This window comes from Sparassis crispa (assembly GCF_003851025.1).
Source record: "Sparassis crispa DNA, contig_000001F, whole genome shotgun sequence".
Lineage (NCBI taxonomy): Eukaryota > Fungi > Basidiomycota > Agaricomycetes > Polyporales > Sparassidaceae > Sparassis > Sparassis crispa.
Window position 1 is genome coordinate 756626 of NW_020939748.1, and position 19664 is coordinate 776289.

The 19664-nt window shown below is 42.8% G+C and overlaps 2 protein-coding genes across 2 annotated transcripts; one reads left to right on the forward strand and one right to left on the reverse strand.

Annotated features, from left to right (window-relative positions):
* Positions 1-2648: 2648 nt before the first annotated feature.
* Positions 2649-2972, forward strand: SCP_0202260 (hypothetical protein; the record flags this gene model as incomplete). The annotated part of the gene is made up of 1 exon (XM_027754141.1): positions 2649-2972. The coding sequence occupies one exon, from the start codon at positions 2649-2651 to the stop codon at positions 2970-2972; it is 324 nt and encodes a 107-aa protein (XP_027609942.1).
* Positions 2973-17062: 14090 nt separating this feature from the next.
* SCP_0202270 (Polynucleotide 5'-hydroxyl-kinase GRC3) lies at positions 17063-19568 on the reverse strand (the record flags this gene model as incomplete). Its single annotated transcript, XM_027754142.1, has 4 exons — positions 17063-18111; positions 18164-18261; positions 18318-18502; positions 18555-19568. The coding sequence occupies 4 exons, from the start codon at positions 19566-19568 to the stop codon at positions 17063-17065; spliced, it is 2346 nt and encodes a 781-aa protein (XP_027609943.1).
* Between the last annotated feature and the right edge of the window lie 96 nt (positions 19569-19664).

Sequence of the window (19664 nt, forward strand, 5' to 3'; positions counted from 1 at the left end):
ATGCTGCTGGTCGGACCGAGTCTGATGCGCAGTGCCCAACCGGTGACAAGGGAGCGCTGCCACCAGTGGTATCACAGGACTGCCCACGTGATGAGCAGGAGATGCCATGTCGGACCAAGTCCAATGGCCTCCATGGCACCATCCTCAGTAGGCTGGAGGCAATGGTGGTCTTTAAGGCTGAGGACTGGCCAAATCATCTCCACCCTGTTCAGCTTGGCAAGTGGTTTCCCATGCGGTTCCAGGCAGGAACAAGTTACATTGAGACACTCGAAGGTGCGAAATACTATGACTGGGACCACATACCCGAGTTCGATGCGACCAAGTTTGGCCCATTTGATTGTGTTGCTGTGGCGCATCCACAAGATCCATGCTGTGGTGAAATCATGGTGATGCGGGTCCATGGCTGGCTGAACCCCCCCCCCCCCCACTGGCTTCGTGAGTGGAACACCTTTGCAATGCCTTCTGATATTATCATATGCTCGACCGACCCTGCATCATGGCAGACCATTCACCCAACTCAAGTTGGCCTTTGGTACCCCCAGCCTTCCTTGGTCGAAGCTCCGGAAGGGACTACTGACAAGCAGTTCAATCCTGCGACCCAGTACAGCGACATGTCTTGGCCACATTTCGACGCCAACAGGTTTGGCTCATATGATCGATTGCTCCGACAGGATGCTCGAGACCCACAGATAATGCTGATTGATGCCCTCTTCAAAGCCAGCTTTTCTAGCATTCCTCCATGGCTACACACAGATCATCCCACACGGAGCAAGGCAGTGCTTCCCCATTTTGTGCAATATGAACTGCTGCCGATGCTTGTGGACCCAACCCCACCCAGGAACCTCCCAAGCTCTGGCCATCGCACAGGGCATGAAAGTGAGCCAACAGGACCGGCATCAATGGCAGATCGTCTCAGGACTCCAAGTCCTCGCACTCTTGTAGTCTCCGCAATTCCACCTCACCCGTGCATCGGACTGGGTCCGACATCGCCACCACCTCGCCTGCATCACCGGCTGCTCATGCTCAGACATTCGGCTTCCTCAGTCCCACCCACCTCACCCACGCGTCGGACTGGGTGTGACATAGCCATGACATCACCTCTTCCTCAGACATTCGGTCTGCACGGTCCCACCTCACCCACATGTCGGACCAAGTCTGACATACCCACAGCCTCTCAGCTGTCATCCTCATTGGTGGAACTATCAGTGAAAGCCACTTCGCGAATGACCTCCTGAACTTCTGGTTCTGACTGGCCCGATTCGGCAAACGAGGGAGATGTTGCTGAGGACATAATTATGATGAATCAGTCTGTGAGCGGGCCACCATCATCGTTAGGTAAGTGTTTCCCTGCGGCCCTTATGCTCAACCACACCCCCAGCTTCTCTTCTCGAGCCGCTGAGCCATGAAATGGATACAGATGGCATGCCTGAGGCTTCACAACAGGAACTCCATGATGAAGATGATGATGACATGATGTACACTCTGCCCCGGTTGCCTTCACCTCTACCCTTCATGCAATCTCCACCACGGCTGATGTATTCTCTGCCTCCTCTGATGCATTGCCCTCTGACCGGCCCTGCAGATTACACCATGAAGATTGCATGATATGGCGACATGCAGTCAGATGAATTTCAAATTCTTGTAATTGCATCATCGCCGATCGAAGCCTTCAAGAGCCACGTCGCATCTGCCACATCATCACCTTCTCTCTTCCATTCATTCCCACTGTGGAAACCTTTGTCCCCTTCTCTCCTTCAGTATGGAGCATGTCTGACCCCAGCCTAAGGTGAAGTGTGCCGAAGTCCTTGGTGATGAAACAACCACTGGAGAACTCTTCGATGTCGCAATCACACCAGAGGAGCACAGAGCTGCAGAGACGTTTCAAGATTGCATTTTGGGCGAGTTCATGGAATTTGTCGTGCAAGGGTATGAGTCTGTGGCTCCTGTGCAGTCTACAGTCATCAATGTGCTCCATGACCATGTCTTCCCCCGTGATTCATGGTGATATGAGGTTGTCCGAGACTATGATTCATTGATAGGCTGGTCATTTGACCTGCCATACCGTACCACTTTTGAGGTGTATTCAGAAGCAAGACACCTTGCAGAGCTCTGTTCACATCTATTACTCCCACACCATATGACAAGCAAATGGCACTGAGCATGTATGAATGCATTTTCATATCCTCTACACCAAGCCTTAACCTAACCTAACGTCATCCTAGACATACCATCCGGGCATGCATCAAATTCCCAACATCTGTCTTGGATGCACGAGCTTGCGTTCACAGGTCAATCTGATATTCCCAGCCCTCCTTAACCTTGAGAGACACTCCCAAAGCCTTCTGTTGACACAGCTCCATCAGCAGTGCCTTTTTACGATAACTGCATTCAGCTGACAGTGCTGATGACTATCCCCGGAGAGGCTGGCCATTGGCCTCCCTCCTACCAGTCGGAGATGAGCCAAATTCATGGAATGCTGCACTTTGGTAGACAGCAGATCAGCTCGAGTGATCTGCAGTCTTTTTGCATACCACTTACTGAAGTACGTGGGGGAGTTTCCATGGGGTGAAGGAGCATTTTTCTTCCATCAGAGCCGCCCTTCATCCCATTGTAAACTCCGAGCAGGCCGTCATACCTCCATTCTCCACATGACCGAACTTGTGGTGGACCACTGGTGGATTGACATTGGCATGGAGATTCAAGGCAATCAGCAGGTTATGTGGTGGTGTTCCGACGCCCCCTGGCAGATCTTACAGAGGGTCTTGGAGTTGGACAATGAGACTGTGGAGCATTACACCAAGACCTCCACCTTTTACCACGATCTCACTGCGCAGCTCACTGATGTGGGCAATTTTCGCTACGAACCATCTCAATCCGTACAGCAACGCACCAAAGTGTTCTATATCCAGGCATATAATATGGAGAAGTCGCCAATGTATTTCCTGAATGGCGGCAATACCCACTCGAAGTAGTTGAGCTACAGGGATGCTCTGTTGAAACCTGATCGGGTGGACAAGTTTCTGACTGATGTCAGCTCCATCTTCAATGATGCCAGTACCCACACACCAGGGCATGCCAGGGTGTTCCTCTGCATCGTGCATCCGACCAGGTACTGCCTTTCACTCGAGGTGACCTGTCTCAGTTTGTGGTGATGTTCAATGCGAAAATGTGGTGGTAAGCATCAGTTCATCTCCATATCAGAGATCGTGCACGATGTTTGGACTCCATCCGACCCTCTGTGGGCATGAGTTTCATGCTCAAGGTGCCCTCGCATAGAACTTGTATTGCTGTGATTGATGGTCGGACCCGGTCCGACCGCCTGTGTGATCAGGACTTTGGTTATGTCCATACTACACATGCAGAGACACGGCAGAGTGTCGCATCGGACCCAGTCTGACACCACCACCTCTCGATGTGTTGTCTTCCTCCCAGGTACGTGCACATTGCTGACCGACCATCTCATCGCAGGAAGTTCAAGACTCTCCAACTGAAAGCTATGGCTCAGTGCCTGAAGTGGTGATCATCTGGCTCACCCCTTTCTAAGGGATTGCCTCCTCTCTGGATTATTATATGAGGCTTTCTGTTGAACTCTCTTACTATCTGAGACTGATCGCGAGATGGACAAGAAACCACACAGGAGTTCTGCCCTATACTTTCCTTTCAAGCTTCTCATGATCCGCGGACTCATGGTTCATCCAAATGTGATTTCACTGCCTTGTCTCTGGGCTGGCATGGCATTCGACGAGACTGTCCTGGGAAGGCTTGCTGGCTGATCCTATGAGGACCTCCATGTCAAGTACACCAACCCTTTCAATGTTGTCAAGCCTCACCCACACTGAGTACAGAATAAAGCCCCGGTAACAAGAATGGTCACCCCCATTCGCCCGAAGGAAGTGACATTCCATCTTGAACAACAAGGTTTTTGTGCACCCATGGGCATATATGACAAGGGCCCTGACTTGGACATATTTGAAGTAATGCCTCGTGCGAAGACTGAGGAGACATTGGACATCAAGCTAACCCGAATCTGGAAGCAATTTCTAGCAAATTTGCTGATGAAGTCCCCGAACCCGAAACCACCCAGCTAACCCGAATCTGGAAGCAATTTCTAGCAAATTTGCTGATGAAGTCCCCGAACCCGAAACCACCCAGTATCGCCTCGACGAATGCACGCAATGCCACAACTGCCAATGCATACAACAACATCAATCTGAGTGTAGTGTGGAGGACAGTTGCATATCGCGCCGCTGATGGAAGGGAATGAGAGAGCAATTTCAACAGGCTCTTAGGTACAAAAGGCCTATATTCAAGGTTATCCCACATGCACATATTATCGCGAGTGGGGATTCATCCTGTCCTCCTTGTCTGTTCAAGGAATTATCGCAGCAAGGCATGGGCTATGTGATGATCTAGTGCAGAGCAAGGGTATGGATAACCCTCAAGGGTAAGGGGTAAGGGTATTGGAGGGTAAGGGTAGGGGTATGAACTTTCAGACCCTTGTACCCCTGGAGGGTATTACTGCATATAGTATATATAATGTAAGCAGTAGCTGTATGGTGAATAAAGCCTAAGTACAGTCTAGAGACAGCCTTAAACTATGTTTACAGAAGCTCCAAAGGGAAAAGAAGACTGTTACAAGCCTTAAACTGAATGTTTATATTGTTATTCCCTCAAATAAGGCAGATATTGAGGGGTATACCCTCAGGGTTTGGTACCCTTACCCATACCCTTACCCCTGATGAAGGGTATGTACCCTTGGAGGGTAGGGGTAGGGGTACAGCTCAAAGTACCCAGGGGTATACCCCTGCTCTGCATTAACATGATCTGTATGATCAGCTTGGTTGGATGCCTCAAATATGCTGTGATCGCATTTGGGAGACCAAGAAGTCTGCCGAATTTACCGTTGTTCTGGCAGATGCTTCTGGGCCTGCCCCCCAGATCCTGATCAACCCTCAGAAGGGCCACTTGGACTGGCATTGGGAAGCACCTCAGTAAGGTCATCATATTGTCTATACCATTGAACAGTCTCTGTCACTATTAGAAATGTCACTATTAGAAATGTCACCCCAGCTCAATGCTATATGGGATTACCCAGGGCAAAGGCAGGGCAAAGGCTGGTCCAATGGCACAATTATCATATGGGATGTCCTATAGTACTAGGGCATTGATATTTATATCTCAGTATTACTGGTTGTCCCATGGTGCCAGAGGTACATAGGGATGTCCCACTATTAGTAAAACATGTATTTTCAGGCTATTATATTTGTAGTTTTTTATACTTTATTCCACTATCATATTATCTAAGCGTTAATCATAAAAACAGTGACTATAGTGATATAAACAAGCACTTTATTTGCATATTATATAAGGTGGGATCTCTCATTTTAAGGACATCTTAAGATGTGATTTTAAATACAGTATATGATAGGAGACATGACAAGAATATATCTCCTTTGCTAGTATATAAGTAGACTGAGTTGTTCTATTTCTGGAGACTCTTAGTAAAAGTTGTAGTATAGCTATGAGACATACTATATGCCAAAGATTATATCATGTTAGTCTGAATATTATGTCAGAAAATGTAAAATTGATTTTAAAACACGAGAATAAACATTGTTGTTTGACCTGTCTTAGTTGTTATATGAGCTAATGAAGTTGTTGTACATGCTACCAATAGTAATATAGTCTTTATAACATTACAAATGCATACATAATACTTAATATGAGATATCTTGCTTTCTATAAATATTTCACTGTATATAAAGTGCAAATAAGGCACTTATTTACAGTATTCTAGTCACTTTTTTTATAATCAGAACTTATACAATATGATTGTAGAACAAAGTATTAAAAAACTACCATACAATAGCCTGAAAATACATCTTTTACTAATAGTGGGACATCCCTATGTACCTCTGGCACCATGGGACAACCAGTAATACTGAGATATAAATATCAATGCCCTAGTACTATAGGACATCCCATATGATAATTGTGCCATTGGACCAGCCTTTGCCCTGCCTTTGCCCTGGGTAATCCCATATAATGCCCTGGGACATGTATTGGTACCATGGTCTGTCTGACACCTGAGAGGCTCTTAGCCACTACACAATATAGATTATGTTGAAGGTAAGAGCTAGGTCGAAAGGGTACCCTGAAGTGCCTTGTTCATTGTGAAAAGATCTGATATATGTTCATTTAGCATCTGTTTATATTAGGAGTATAATAGGCTATTGTTGACTTGCTGAATATTACTCAACAATATACTAAGAGTCGGTAGGCAACCTTGTAAACTATTGTAAGGCCCTTATCAACTCACATGACTTAGTACAGCGTGACATTGTAGAACACTTACTACATATTATTAGATGGCATACTAGGAGTCAGTAGAGAATATAATTTCTTATAAACATAGGCACATTTGTAACAGTTCTAGTCTCATTTTCTGTAGTGATTCTTACAGGCACATTTGTAACAGTTTCTTGGGTCATTTTTTGTAGTGATTCTTATAAGCAAATTTGTAACAGATTCCAGTGTCATTTTTTGTAGTGCCTCTTATAAGTACATTTTTGTAGTGATTCTTATAAATACATTTGTAACAATTTCTAATGTTAATTTTTGTAGTGATTCTTATAGGCATTTGTAACAGACTCCAGTCTCATTTTTTGTACTGATTCTTATAAGCACATTTTTTGTAGCAATTCTTATAGACACATTTGCAACAAGTTCTAGTGTCAATTTTTGTAGTGATTCTTATGGGCACGTTTGTTCTTGACATCAGAGTAAGTGATCTCAAAACTGTTACAACAAAAAAAACCTAAAAAACAAGTTGTATAGTTTTCATTAGTAGGTGAATTATAATATACATTTTAAATTGAACCTGAGCAATAGTGAATCTTCTAAGACTGATCAAAATTGTAAAAACTGCGAAGAAATTGAGAGACTAAGAAACTTTCTAGTCATTATCAGTAGACATCTTCAGGCTCAAAAAAATGCCAATTAATCTGAAAATTTTGTGGAATAACAACTTTCATAGTTCTGACTATTATTGGTGAAAGTATGACACTTTCTAGTATTTAAGATGCACTTTAACTAAATTTAAGATAACACATAGTGTTTTCATTTTCTCTGTTTTCTCTCACTTCTGCTTGTTTCTTCCAGGAAAAACAAATGTGCACTGCTTGTAATGAATAAGGCGTCCTATATAGGATGTTTAAGTGCATTATAGGGTGATTCCATAATTTAACTGGCATTTTTACGATTTGTCTACACTTTAGGCTGAGCCTTCCAATCCAAAACTGAGGTATCTTAGCCAGTTTTACTCAGATTTACTCAGTTTAAGAGAGTATTCTGCACTATCTTATGCATATATTTTAATTATGCATATATTTTAATTATGCATATATTTTAATAATACTCAGGTTTACATCTTATAATTACTATGTACTTCCCTCACTTCACTAATTACGATGCACCAGCCTACTGTGGCTGCTGTATCACTTTTTTTGAGCTCTATTTGTGCAAATCACATTGTTTTTCACTACAGCCACTTTGAAACACTGACTCCAGTCACCATGTAGTTCATTAACACCAGGGAGTACAAAATTTGTAGTCTGACCCCAGCTAGACCTAACCCAGAGTGCTGAATTCAAAAATTCTGCCTGTTTCACAGCCTCAGCTTCTTGCTATGAAACCACTATCATCAACTTTGGCCTTTGCCTTGAGCACACTCTGATATGTTATCTCTTCTTTGGCTGATTGCCATTGCTGTCTACATATGTTCAGCTTGCTATTTACAGCATCGGTTGATATGTGCTATGTAATGGCAGGGTACTGGCGTCCACCCTCATGAAAAGAGATGTGCAATGTAATGGCAGGGTACTAGCATCCACCCTCACAGAAAGAGACGTGCCATGGAATGACAAGATATTAGCATCATCCCTCACAAAAATCAGAGACAGATTGCATGGCAACAGCTTGGACGCTGATCACAAATCAAAGATATTTTGTGATACAAGTCGAACACTTATAAGACTAAAGGCATTACTTGGCCTTTGTGTGCAAGCATATTGCACACCACAGACTACCTGTCGATTATTGAGACTTAGACTCATGAAAAACTGTCTCCGCAAACATGACTATGTTATATTGCAGCACTCAAAGGCTGACTATTTGACACCACTGTTATGTCTTTGTTATAGAGGGCAGATTACTGTAAACTTGACTAAACATGTTCTAATATTTTGACCATCTGAAGTTGCATCTACACAGATTGGTGGTGGTGTTAAACCCAAGTCAAGAAAGACACATACATGGAGCTTTGAAGAAATTCAGCCATATATTATATCTGGATGTTGTAGTCTTTCTGCTGCTCATTTTCATCTCTTTGCTTACACTTCTGATGTCTAAGATTATAATGATGGATCACAGTATATAATTGCCAATTTGCCACTTGCAACTATAGTCAATCGAGCACCTGTAAAATTTTTAGTTGAAATGTGTCAGCAACATGGAATTTTTGTATCTCGCAAGCATACTTCAGCTGCAGTATTACAATCTATATTGCTCAAACATTCTTGCATGCAATGTGCAGACTTTAAATGTATTTTTAATGTAAATTCACCTGGTAGTGAGTGTCAGAAAAAATATAGAGACCAGAACAGTGATTATCAACTTAGAGAGCAGACAGCAATCTTGTGCCGCAGATCCTGCCTATCAGAAGATTCATAGACTTGCAGAGACAAATTACAAGAAGCAACATATGTTTCCACCATTACCTCCATCTCAGCAGTTGTTGACTAAAATGATACAAGGCTTTTGCGATGACATAGTGAGAGACAAACGTCTAGAGGCTGGATGTGCAGTTTGTGCAATGCTTACTCCTGTAACACATTTAACTCCTGTAAGTGACGCAAATATTGACTTAGACCTCCTTGAAGCATTTGATGTTACTCGTTGTGAGCGTAAAAAGAAGAATGATCCTATAGAAGAACTCAGAGGGCCGATTATTGATTCAAAGTGTATTGGAGTATGCACTGCATGTGTACGCTCACTACAGAAAGGAGTAATTCCAGTTAATGCACTTGCTAATGGACTATGGCTAGGTGAAGTGCCAGATGAGTTGCAAGACCTTTCGTGGACTGAGCAAATGCTTATATCTTGTGTTATGCATAATTACTGTGTTGTGCGAGTGGCCTCTTCTGGTATGCATAAGATGCGAGCAAATGCCATATGTCATGCTGTGCCAATTCCCAAGGTTTATTCAGTACTTCCACCTAAACGTGAAGACTTAGATGAAGTTCTTGCATTCATATACACTGGGCCAGCCAAGCCAACACCCTCTGATTTTCAGTGTACACCTGTCCTTGTAAGATGTAATCGGGTTGCAGCAGCACTCGAATGGCTGAAGTTAAATCATATGGATTACACCGATCTTGAGATTTCATACAAGAATTTGCAAGAATATCCCGAGGATGTACCTCCAGTTATTGTGGACTATCACTATGTAGAGTCAAATAAAGATGCTGTGTCAAGTGCAATAAATGATATCAAGCCAGACCAAGGTACATTGGAAGGACAGAACTTAGTGAACTCCTCAAGAATGATCCACAGAAAGTTCGTGCAAAAGCAATGGCGGCAAGGTACTTGCAGTTGGACATTCTGAACAGGCTGAATTACTGTACAATAATCCACAACTATATCCAAGAATGTTTCCATGGCTGTTCCCATATGGTTTGGGTGGATTTGGCAATACTCGAGGATTTAAGAAAATATCTGACTGTGAATGAAAGAAGCAACTTCTAACGTATCATGATAAGCACTTCCAGCTTGATCGTGTCTTTCCACTTATTGCATTCAATCATGAACATATTAAACAATGTACTACTGGTGGATTTTTGCTTGCTGACAAGGCTCAATTTACTGATATTGCAGAGCATTTGTTCAGTGTGAATAGTGATACACCGACAGACTTGGTACAAAGACTTGAGAAAGGTCATATAAAGCCAGAGACGGAGGAAGAGAAGGAATGCTTTAGAATATTAGATGACTTGGAATATATGGATGACAAGGTGGATGGCTCTAAGACAAATAGAAAATGGATGTGGAATGAAATTTGGGCACTTACATCATATCTTAGAGCACCATCCTGGTTTATAACATTTTCACCAGCAGACATTAATCATCCAATTGCACTGTATTTTGCAGACACTAAGCAGACATACTTTCCTGAATTTCGCAACTAAGATGATCACATTCGTCTGATTTGAAATAATCCAGTGGCAGGAGCACACTTTTTTTAAATGATGGTTGAGTTGTTTTTAAAGCATATTCTTGGTGTTGGACTTAAGCATTCAGGGCTATATGGCAAAACCTCCGGTTATTATGGTACTGTAGAGCAACAGGGTCACCTAACACTTCATATGCATATGCTTGGCTGGCTAAAGTCTGCACTTACACCCCAGGAAATTCGCGATAAAATATTGGATCCAAACTCAGATTTTCAAAGGCATATGGTGGAGTACTTGGAGGGTGTTCATGTTGGAGAATTTTTGAATGGAACTATGGCCAATGTTCAAGAACATATAGAAAAAGAGACTACTGCAAACCCTATGCATGTTCCACCTACAGAATCAATGTCAGAAAAAGTAGCAACATCTTGTTCGGAGAATTGTGGTGTATATTCACTGTGTACTGCATCTTCATCATGGTGGAGCAAGTTCACACATGTAGTCGATGAACTTATTTATTGATCTAATAGACATTCTTGCCATAAAGGATGTACAGATAAGAATGGTTCCTGCAAAGCACACTTTCCTAGAGATACATTTTTAGAGACTACAGTTGATCCTGAGACTGGTGCATTGAATCAGAAAAAGGGTGAAGCCTGGATCAACTGGTATACTCCAGTGGTAACTTATCTCCTGCGTTGTAATACTAATGTAACCAGCTTGCTATCTGGTACTGCAATCAAGTCTGTCATTGCATATATTACAAAATCTCCACTAAAGACACATACCATATTTCAGGCAGTGCAGGCTGTATTTGAACGAAATTCAGATATTATAAAGGGTGACTTAGATTGACTACAGAAAGCACGGAAGATTATGACAAAGATTGTAAACTCTCTTACAGCAAAGTCAGAGATTGGACCAATGCACTTCAGGGTACCCTTTATCCCTAGCTCTTAGCAACAAGATCTTCTATAGTATGTCATAGCTAAGAGCTTCTTAAGTGTCAGACTGACCATGGTACCTATTATGTCCCAGGGCATTCTGTGGCATTGCCCAGGGCATAGATAGGGGCATATGGAATGATTATTATGCGGGATATCCTACTAGGCTAGGACATTAATTGTTTATCCCAGTATTACTGGTTGTCCCATAGTGTCAGGGGTACATAAGGATGTCCCACTGTTAGCAGAAGATGTATTTTAGGCTGTTGTATATTTGTTGTTTCATCTTTTCATCTACTGCCATACTATATAAGCTGTAATTGCACAGTACAGTAAATTAGTGTTTTATTAACACTTTATATAAAAATGGGACATTCCATTTTAAGGATATCCCATTTTAAGGACATCCTAAAATGTGATTTATTTGTATGCTGACAGCTATTCAGGCTATTATTTGTCTGAATACATCTGTTAGACTACTATAATTACCTAAAGACCTATACTAGTCATTGTATTATTAAGATTGGAGAGTAACAGGTTCTTAGATGGGATATCCCATCCTATAGCATAATGTCCCAGAGTATAAGAAGTCATTGGGCGAATGTGTTTGTGAATGCAACTTTACTGCAATCTTAGGTCAAATGTCTTTCTTGCTTTGTTCAGGTACATTCTATAGTAGCAGACTTGACTAAAGTGTCTCTTATTTGCTAGTGTATAAGTAGACTGAGTTACTGTGTTTCTTCTGGTTATTAATGGAAGTTATAGAATATTCATGTTAGATGCAATATACTAAAGGTGCCATTACGTCAATTTGAACATTGCATCAGAAAAGGTATAACTACTTTTGAAACACGAGAATAATAACTGTCGTTTGGCCTGTTATAGTTATTATTTGATCTAATGAACATGTTATACATACCACTAATAGTAATTAGTATTATAACACTGCCAGTGAATATAAAACTTAGTATGGGATATCCCACTATTTGTAGATCTCCTATCTCATTTGAAGTATCAGTAAAGCACTGGTTTACTGCACTATGTAATCAAGGTTTATATAGTATGGCAGTAGATGAAAAGATGAAACAACAAATATACAACAGCCTAAAATACATCTTCTGCTAACAGTGGGACATCCTTATGTACCCCTGACACTATGGGACAACCAGTAATACTGGGATAAACAATTAATGTCCTAGCCTAGTAGGATATCCCGCATAATAATCATTCCATATGCCCCTATCTATGCCCTGGGCAATGCCACAGAATGCCCTGGGACATAATAGGTACCATGGTCAGTCTGACACTTAAGAAGCTCTTAGCTATGACATACTATAGAAGATCTTGTTGCTAAGAGCTAGGGATAAAGGGTACCCTGAAGTGGACCAATGGCATGTTTATATTTACTGCAGCATCCAGACCACTATACAAGTCATGACTTTAAAGTCTGCTACTGGCGCAGTTATGTCAAAGAGGTTGAAAAGGCCTGGCAGACATCTGAACCTGAAGGAAATGAACAGCGAGTACCAGACAAGGTTATACTAGGTCAAAGCAATGGAAAGTATATTGGAATCTCACCAGTTGTTGACTATATGCATCGGCCTCCAGAACTTGAGTCAATTAGTTTGTATGACTGGATTCGACATGCAGACAAGAAGAAAATGTCTAAGCAATATAGTGAAGGCAAGGAAGATAATTTTCAAGTGGACACTATCACTAATCATCGCTGGATTGGTCAAAGAGTTGAATTCCATGTACAATGGACTCTAGGTGATGCAACTTGGGAGCCATATACATCCTACAAGGACCTTGCAGAGTTGGATGTTTATCTTGAGAAACTTGAAGTAAGAGATTGGCATGCACTACCAAAGATTGCACTAACAGAAAATGACTTTGAAGATGAAGAATATGATGGTAAAGCACCAGAAGACTGTGAAACCTTAGATAATGATTCAGACAAGGGCTCTTACACATGGTATCAATTTTCCAAAGATCACCCACAGTATGAGACACACTATGTGCGACTAGTAGCAGAACAATATGCACAGGTACCTAACTTTGTAGGCGGAGGAAACTGTGAAGATTATTGTATGACTATGCTTACTTTATTTAAACCATGGCAAACTGGACTTGAGCTAAAAGTAAACAGTGATGTAACTTGGGATGATTCCTTTAACCAATATGAATTTACTGAGAGACAGCATGAGCTTCTAAAGTTTTTCAATCTTAGATATGAATGCAATTATGCACGAGATGATTATTCTGCTGCAAGAAAGGCAGGAAAGGGCCCAAACATTCTTCCCTTTGATGCAAATAATGACCTGTTAGATCACTTTGACAGCGAGTACTAAGGTGATGAAGCTTGAGCAGACCTTGTTGATAAAGCAAGTATGCTTAACCTGGACCAGTATGATGAACCAAATCGGTCTGCATTGTTCCGTACAGCTCAAATGCAAGAAGCAGAGTGTATGCTACAAACTTCTGGTGCAATGGATACACTTCCACTAGATCAAAAACCAGGCTTTGTTAATTCTGACATTGCAATACAAACCGGTCAAGGTTGCACTGGAAATGCTCGGAAAACATTACTTCTAGAAGTGTGATGCAATTCTGCAGGCTCGAGAGACACAAGCAGCAATTAAGAAGTCTAGTCAGTCTACTACTGAACCAGTCAATTCCATTGACCAAGTAAAGATTATTGACCAGTCTTAACAAGTCATTTAAAGCATCAAATAAGGATAGTCAACAATTGATTGATCAGGCAGTGCAGAAATTCAGTCTGAATAAAGAACAAGAGCGTGCATTTTGCATAGTTGCTAATCATGCAGTCCAGCCTAGTGGGGAGCAGTTGAAAATGTACTTAGGTGGCATGGCTGACACTGGCAAGTCACAAGTGATTAAAGCATTGATTGATTTTTTTACTACACAAGAGGAAGGCTATAGATTTATGTGTATTGCCCCTAGTACAGCTGCAGCATTAATACCTGGTTCAACTTACCACTCTGTACTTGGATTGAGTCAGTATGGCTCAGAGTCTGTCGCAAAGCTTAGTCAAGTTCATGCACAACTAAAGAATGTTGACTATATTCTTGTGGATGAAGTTTCTATGATTGATTGCAAGAGTCTTTATAAAATCTGTGCTCGTATGTGCAAGGCAATGGCCAATGAAGAACCATTTGGTGGAATTAATATGATTTTTGCTGGAGACTTTGCACAGCTACCGCCTGCAGCTGACAACTGTCCATTATGTTATTGAACCAGTTATTCATACAACATATAGTCCTTCACAGCAGGAGGCCTCTATTGGCAAGGCACTATGGCATCAGGTCACTACTGTAGTTATTTTGCGAGAGAACATGCGTCAACGGTCACAAAGTGAAGAAGACAAGAAGTTGCGAACAGCACTAGAGAATTTAGTCTTGTACTAAGGCAGACATTAAGCTACTCCAGTCTAGAATAGCTGGAAGGGGTCCTGACAAACCTAAACTCTGTCAGGCAAGGTTCAGATATGTGTCTATCATAATAAGCTTCAATGCATGTCATGATCGAATCAATGAACTTGGCTCTGCACAGTTTGCCAGAGAGACTGGTCAGACACTTCAGACATTTTATTCTGTAGACAGCTGGAAGTCAGAAGATACTAGTAACAAGAAGAGAAAATCAAAGAAGAAGTCTGCTACAGTAGATCCTAAGTGATCATCAAATAAGATCAGTCCACACTTGCAGGAAAAACTCTGGAACTTGCCACACTGTTGTACCAATCATCATCCAGGTAAATTATCCTTATGTATTGGGCTGCCAGTTATGATTAAGAACAATGAAGCAACTGAATGTGGTGTCACCAACGGTGCTGAAGGTATTGTAGTTGGCTGGAAGTCACGACCACTGACTCAAGGTAAAATGGCTCTTGATACTCTATTTGTGGGGAGTAGGCCACTGCTTTGCATGGCAGGAACAATTCCTGAGGTCCAGCGTTCCTGCCTTTCTCTCATCATCTAATTATTCTCACATGCTTTAATTATTCTGTATTACTCCTTAGTAGTTGATTACTTGTAAAGAGTGGTCCATTGCATTGCATAGCATATTGTATTTTCATTCAGTATCTATTTAAAGGTTTCACCATTTTGTTCACTCAAAACAGCCACTTTAGATGAAAATCTACTAAAATTTGATATTATACTAATGAGTATAAAGAACTCAAGTCTTTCTTGTTAGTGTATAATTTTTTGAAGCTCTGAAACTTTATTTTTATTTCAACTAAATTTATGTAAAAATTCATTTTATACAGATAACCAAAAGAAATAAAGTATTAGAATGACTTATAATACTATTTAGATACTCTAAGTATTATTAATATCTGCATTACAATATTTTAGTATTCTACTCATCTAATATTTTATATTTGATAACAGTACTGCCATAGTTCAGCATGCCATCTATATGTCTATACAAAAAGTTACAAGAAAATGCTAGTGCTTTTTAAATTATATTAGTCTGTAATGTTATTCAATAACTGGTATATTGATTAGTCTAATATAGTAAGCTTCTAATAATATTATACTCTTGACTTACTTATAACATGTCATCTGATCGTAGTTTATAAAAATCTTATAATAATGCATTAGACTATGTGACACACTTTACAACAATAATATATTATGTTATCACATGAGTCTTATATGTCTGCTATGTCGCCTACCATTTACAATAATAATATGTTATGTTATCACATGAGTCTGCTATGTCGCCTGCCATTTAATATCAGTTGATAATGTAGTATAATGTACATAATAATCTATTTGTAGCTGCCTGATAATAGTCTAACATATTGCTAAGTATCTCAGAGTAGAATTATCTAAAATGTAGCTTTAAAATGATATTATTCTGTTCTTTTATTAAAACTATATAAGAATGTTACTAAGATGTAGCTAGTATGTGTTCTAAAAGACTCAGTTGACAAATGGCTTCAAAATGATGCTACTATGTAGTTTTATAAAATTGATATACAATTATTACTAAAAAGTGATTAGTATGCATTCTAAAAGACTCGGCTGCAAAATGGCTTCAAATAGTGCAGAGCAGGGGTATACCCCTGGGTACTTTGAGCTGTACCCCTACCCCTACCCTCCAAGGGTACATACCCTTCATCAGGGGTAAGGGTATGGGTAAGGGTACCAAACCCTGAGGGTATACCCCTCAATATCTGCCTTATTTGAGGGAATAACAATATAAACATTCAGTTTAAGGCTTGTAACAGTCTTCTTTTCCCTTTGGAGCTTCTGTAAACATAGTTTAAGGCTGTCTCTAGACTGTACTTAGGCTTTATTCACCATACAGCTACTGCTTACATTATATATACTATATGCAGTGATACCCTCCAGGGGTACAAGGGTCTGAAAGTTCATACCCCTACCCTTACCCTCGGATACCCTTACTCCTGACCCTTGAGTGTTATCCATACCCCTGCTCTGCACTAGCTTCAAAATGATATTACTATGTTATTTTGCAAAAAAGTATATAAAAACATTACTAAAAAGTGACTAGTATGCATTCTAAAAGATTCAGCTGAAAAAGGGCTTCAAAATGATATTACTATGTCATTTTATAAAGTCTATATAAAAACATGACTAAAAGTCATTAATATTCATTCTACAAGGATCACCTTAACAGCCTACTATGTCATGTACCTATGCCAAGATAACTATCTCATAGAAGTTTTTTAGAATTTTGGCTTAGCTCGCATAATCGACTTTCAAACTGCTAAGTGCCCACTGTCTTGCACACAGACTCTACTCTAAGGTTGCACTTGTGCCTTGCTTCTTCTTAGAGTCTCAATGGTATACTATAGCCTGCTAGGGTTTCGTGGAGTAATACTACAGATCTCGATTACTACATCTGCCCACGGCGCATCAAATTCCTACGCACCCGCCGCCTGTCACCACCCGTGCCCTCGCCTTTGCCCCACCGCAGATACGGCACCTTCCCGCTCTCGACCCCGGCAATCTCCCCGCCGTCACCTGCGCGGAAGTCCAGCATGCCCCATACCGGCAACTCCAACTCCCCCTTCACCAACACACGCACGCGGGACAATGCGTGCGGAGGCAAGGGCGTCAGGAGATGTAACACAGACGCAGGGACAGGCGATAGTGACCGCACGAGTGCGAGACCGGCGCAGGAGGATCCGAAAGGAGTCGGTGGGGCCGCGTCTTGTTTGTATGGTGGGGAGGTCGACCAGGCCGCTGTCATATCGTCTGTCTCGGTATCGAGGGTGTCTGGCTCGCAGCTCACCATAGCGACAATGGCGCCATTGAGCACACGGTGTATCTCCGTCGGAACCACATCCTCCGTGCCTGCACCGGTGAGGAAAGTCCTGTCAAACGCGCTCTTCCAGTCAACCTCGTACGGCGGCTGGGCGCATAGAGGGAGCGATGTTCTCCAGGACATTGCAGTGCAATTTTGCAAAGCTGAGGCATCCGATTTCACCGGAAATACGGCGTAAAAATAGGAAAGCATGGACAACGTTCGGTTATCGGCAGGTGTATAACGATGTGAGAGAACAGTCGATGGTACAGGTTCCAGGAGGTAAGTCCTGATCTCACTGGGTGAATAGGACCAGACCCTTTGAGGGACTCGGCACCCGAGTTCGAAGATGTCAGAAGGATCTGTAATCTCCTCGACTCTCCTCGATAAGTCAGCGCCGAGCCCCTTCGTCCAGCCCATCGTGTTGACAACGAGAGGTATCAGGTCTACGATGCGGTCCTCGTCGGAACTCACACCTTGAGAAGTGTCATCCACAAGTCCGGCGTGCTGCAGGTGGACATTATATGTTTGTATAAGAGCCTGGACAGAGTCGAGGTAGTGTGAGGGGGAGTTGCGAGGGGTGGCAGCACCGATGTAGTGTGCCGAGTGGGGGATACTTGGATGTGTGAACGGTGGGCCTGTGATGATCGAACTTGTGAAAAGCTATCTCGCTCAAGTGTGAAGGCATACCAAAGACAGGTTTGTCTACGACGTTCACAGCAACCATTCCTCCTGGAACGAACTCTGATTGACCGAGATCACACTCAAGAAATGCCACCCTGCGATACCTGGCAACGAAGTGAATATCAAGACGTGACTGCCTCCACTAGAACGAAAAACCTACAGCGTCAGGAGTCGATTGAGCAGCGTTCTTGCGAACACACTCTTGCCAGAATTCTGGGGTCCCTTCACAAGATATACTCGCCGTGAATAGTCCGTCTGTGCAGCTGGCTGGAGGATCGGCGACATCGCCGTTTCCCATGATGGAGGAATGACGAGCACAGATATGTCATGCGTGCAGTGCCTCACCTAGAGATGAACGAGGTAAGTATTTCTCAAGAGCGAATTGATATATGCATACGAGATGGACACCTCGGAGGTTAAGATCGAACGCAGAGACGTTGCTCTGCGAACGTGACGGAGAGAACACGCCGTCGAACGTCCGGCATACAGCACCCAAACCTTGGACGCCTGTATGCAATTCTTGCAACAAAACAGCCGCGTCCATGCTAGTCGCAGTAGTGCGGAGACGTGCAGGGAGTGATAAATCTCTGAGAGGTACCTTCAATGCCAAACATTTGATCACAGGCAGAGGAGATGAACGCGGGGCGAATACGCGATGGGAGACGCGTGATGGTGTGAGCACGACCCCAGCGAAGGAGATGCAGCCTCGCAGGACAGTCAGCGAGTATGTTCCGAGAAGCGTGACTGTCTCCTCTGCGGTCAAAAGAAGTAGAGTTCCCGTCTGTTCGGAGTATGATGGCAGGCTGAGGTCGTGCACTTCTGATTGCGAAAGACGGAAGATGTTCTCTTCCCAAGCAGGCTTGAATGTCGAGAGCACCGAGGGAGCGTCGTGGGACACGGCGCGTAGATGCTCTGCAAGAATTGGCACAAGCGAAGGCAGTGCATTCCCCTCTACGACGCCGTCCTCTTCGTCATCCGATGAATCCGGTGCACTGGGGGACCAAGCCCTTCGTCGCGTTGCTCCTTTCCGTTGATCTGTTCCAATGATCTGCGGATTCAGCTGAGCGCCATCGACTGGCATGTCGTCCCCAGACGTATCAGTGTCTTCGTCTGCATGGTCATCGTCGACGAGATTCGCGTCGCCCTGCTGCTTGAACACGTCCGGCTGTTCGAAGTAGCGCGTGCGCCTGTCGCTTTCTGCAGTGTGCGCGTGCTTTTTCTTCTTGCTCGGTGGCTTTTCTACCTGCACCGCGGCCTTCCGCTTTGACTGCAGCTTGGGTACTATTCTGGGCTCTGAGACAGGCGTTAGCGAGGGTGCGGGGGGTGATGTAGGTGTGGGGATGACAGCCACAGGCTGGGTTGTCGCGGGTCCCTGCAGACGCGCCTTGCGGGCTGCGACCGCGCTGAGCATGCAGTCTTTCAAGAAAGCTTGATCGGCTTCAGCTTGCGAATTCTAGTCCTTCTAGTTAGGCTAGCCGAAGGGCGATGAAATGTGAAGAAGAAAAAG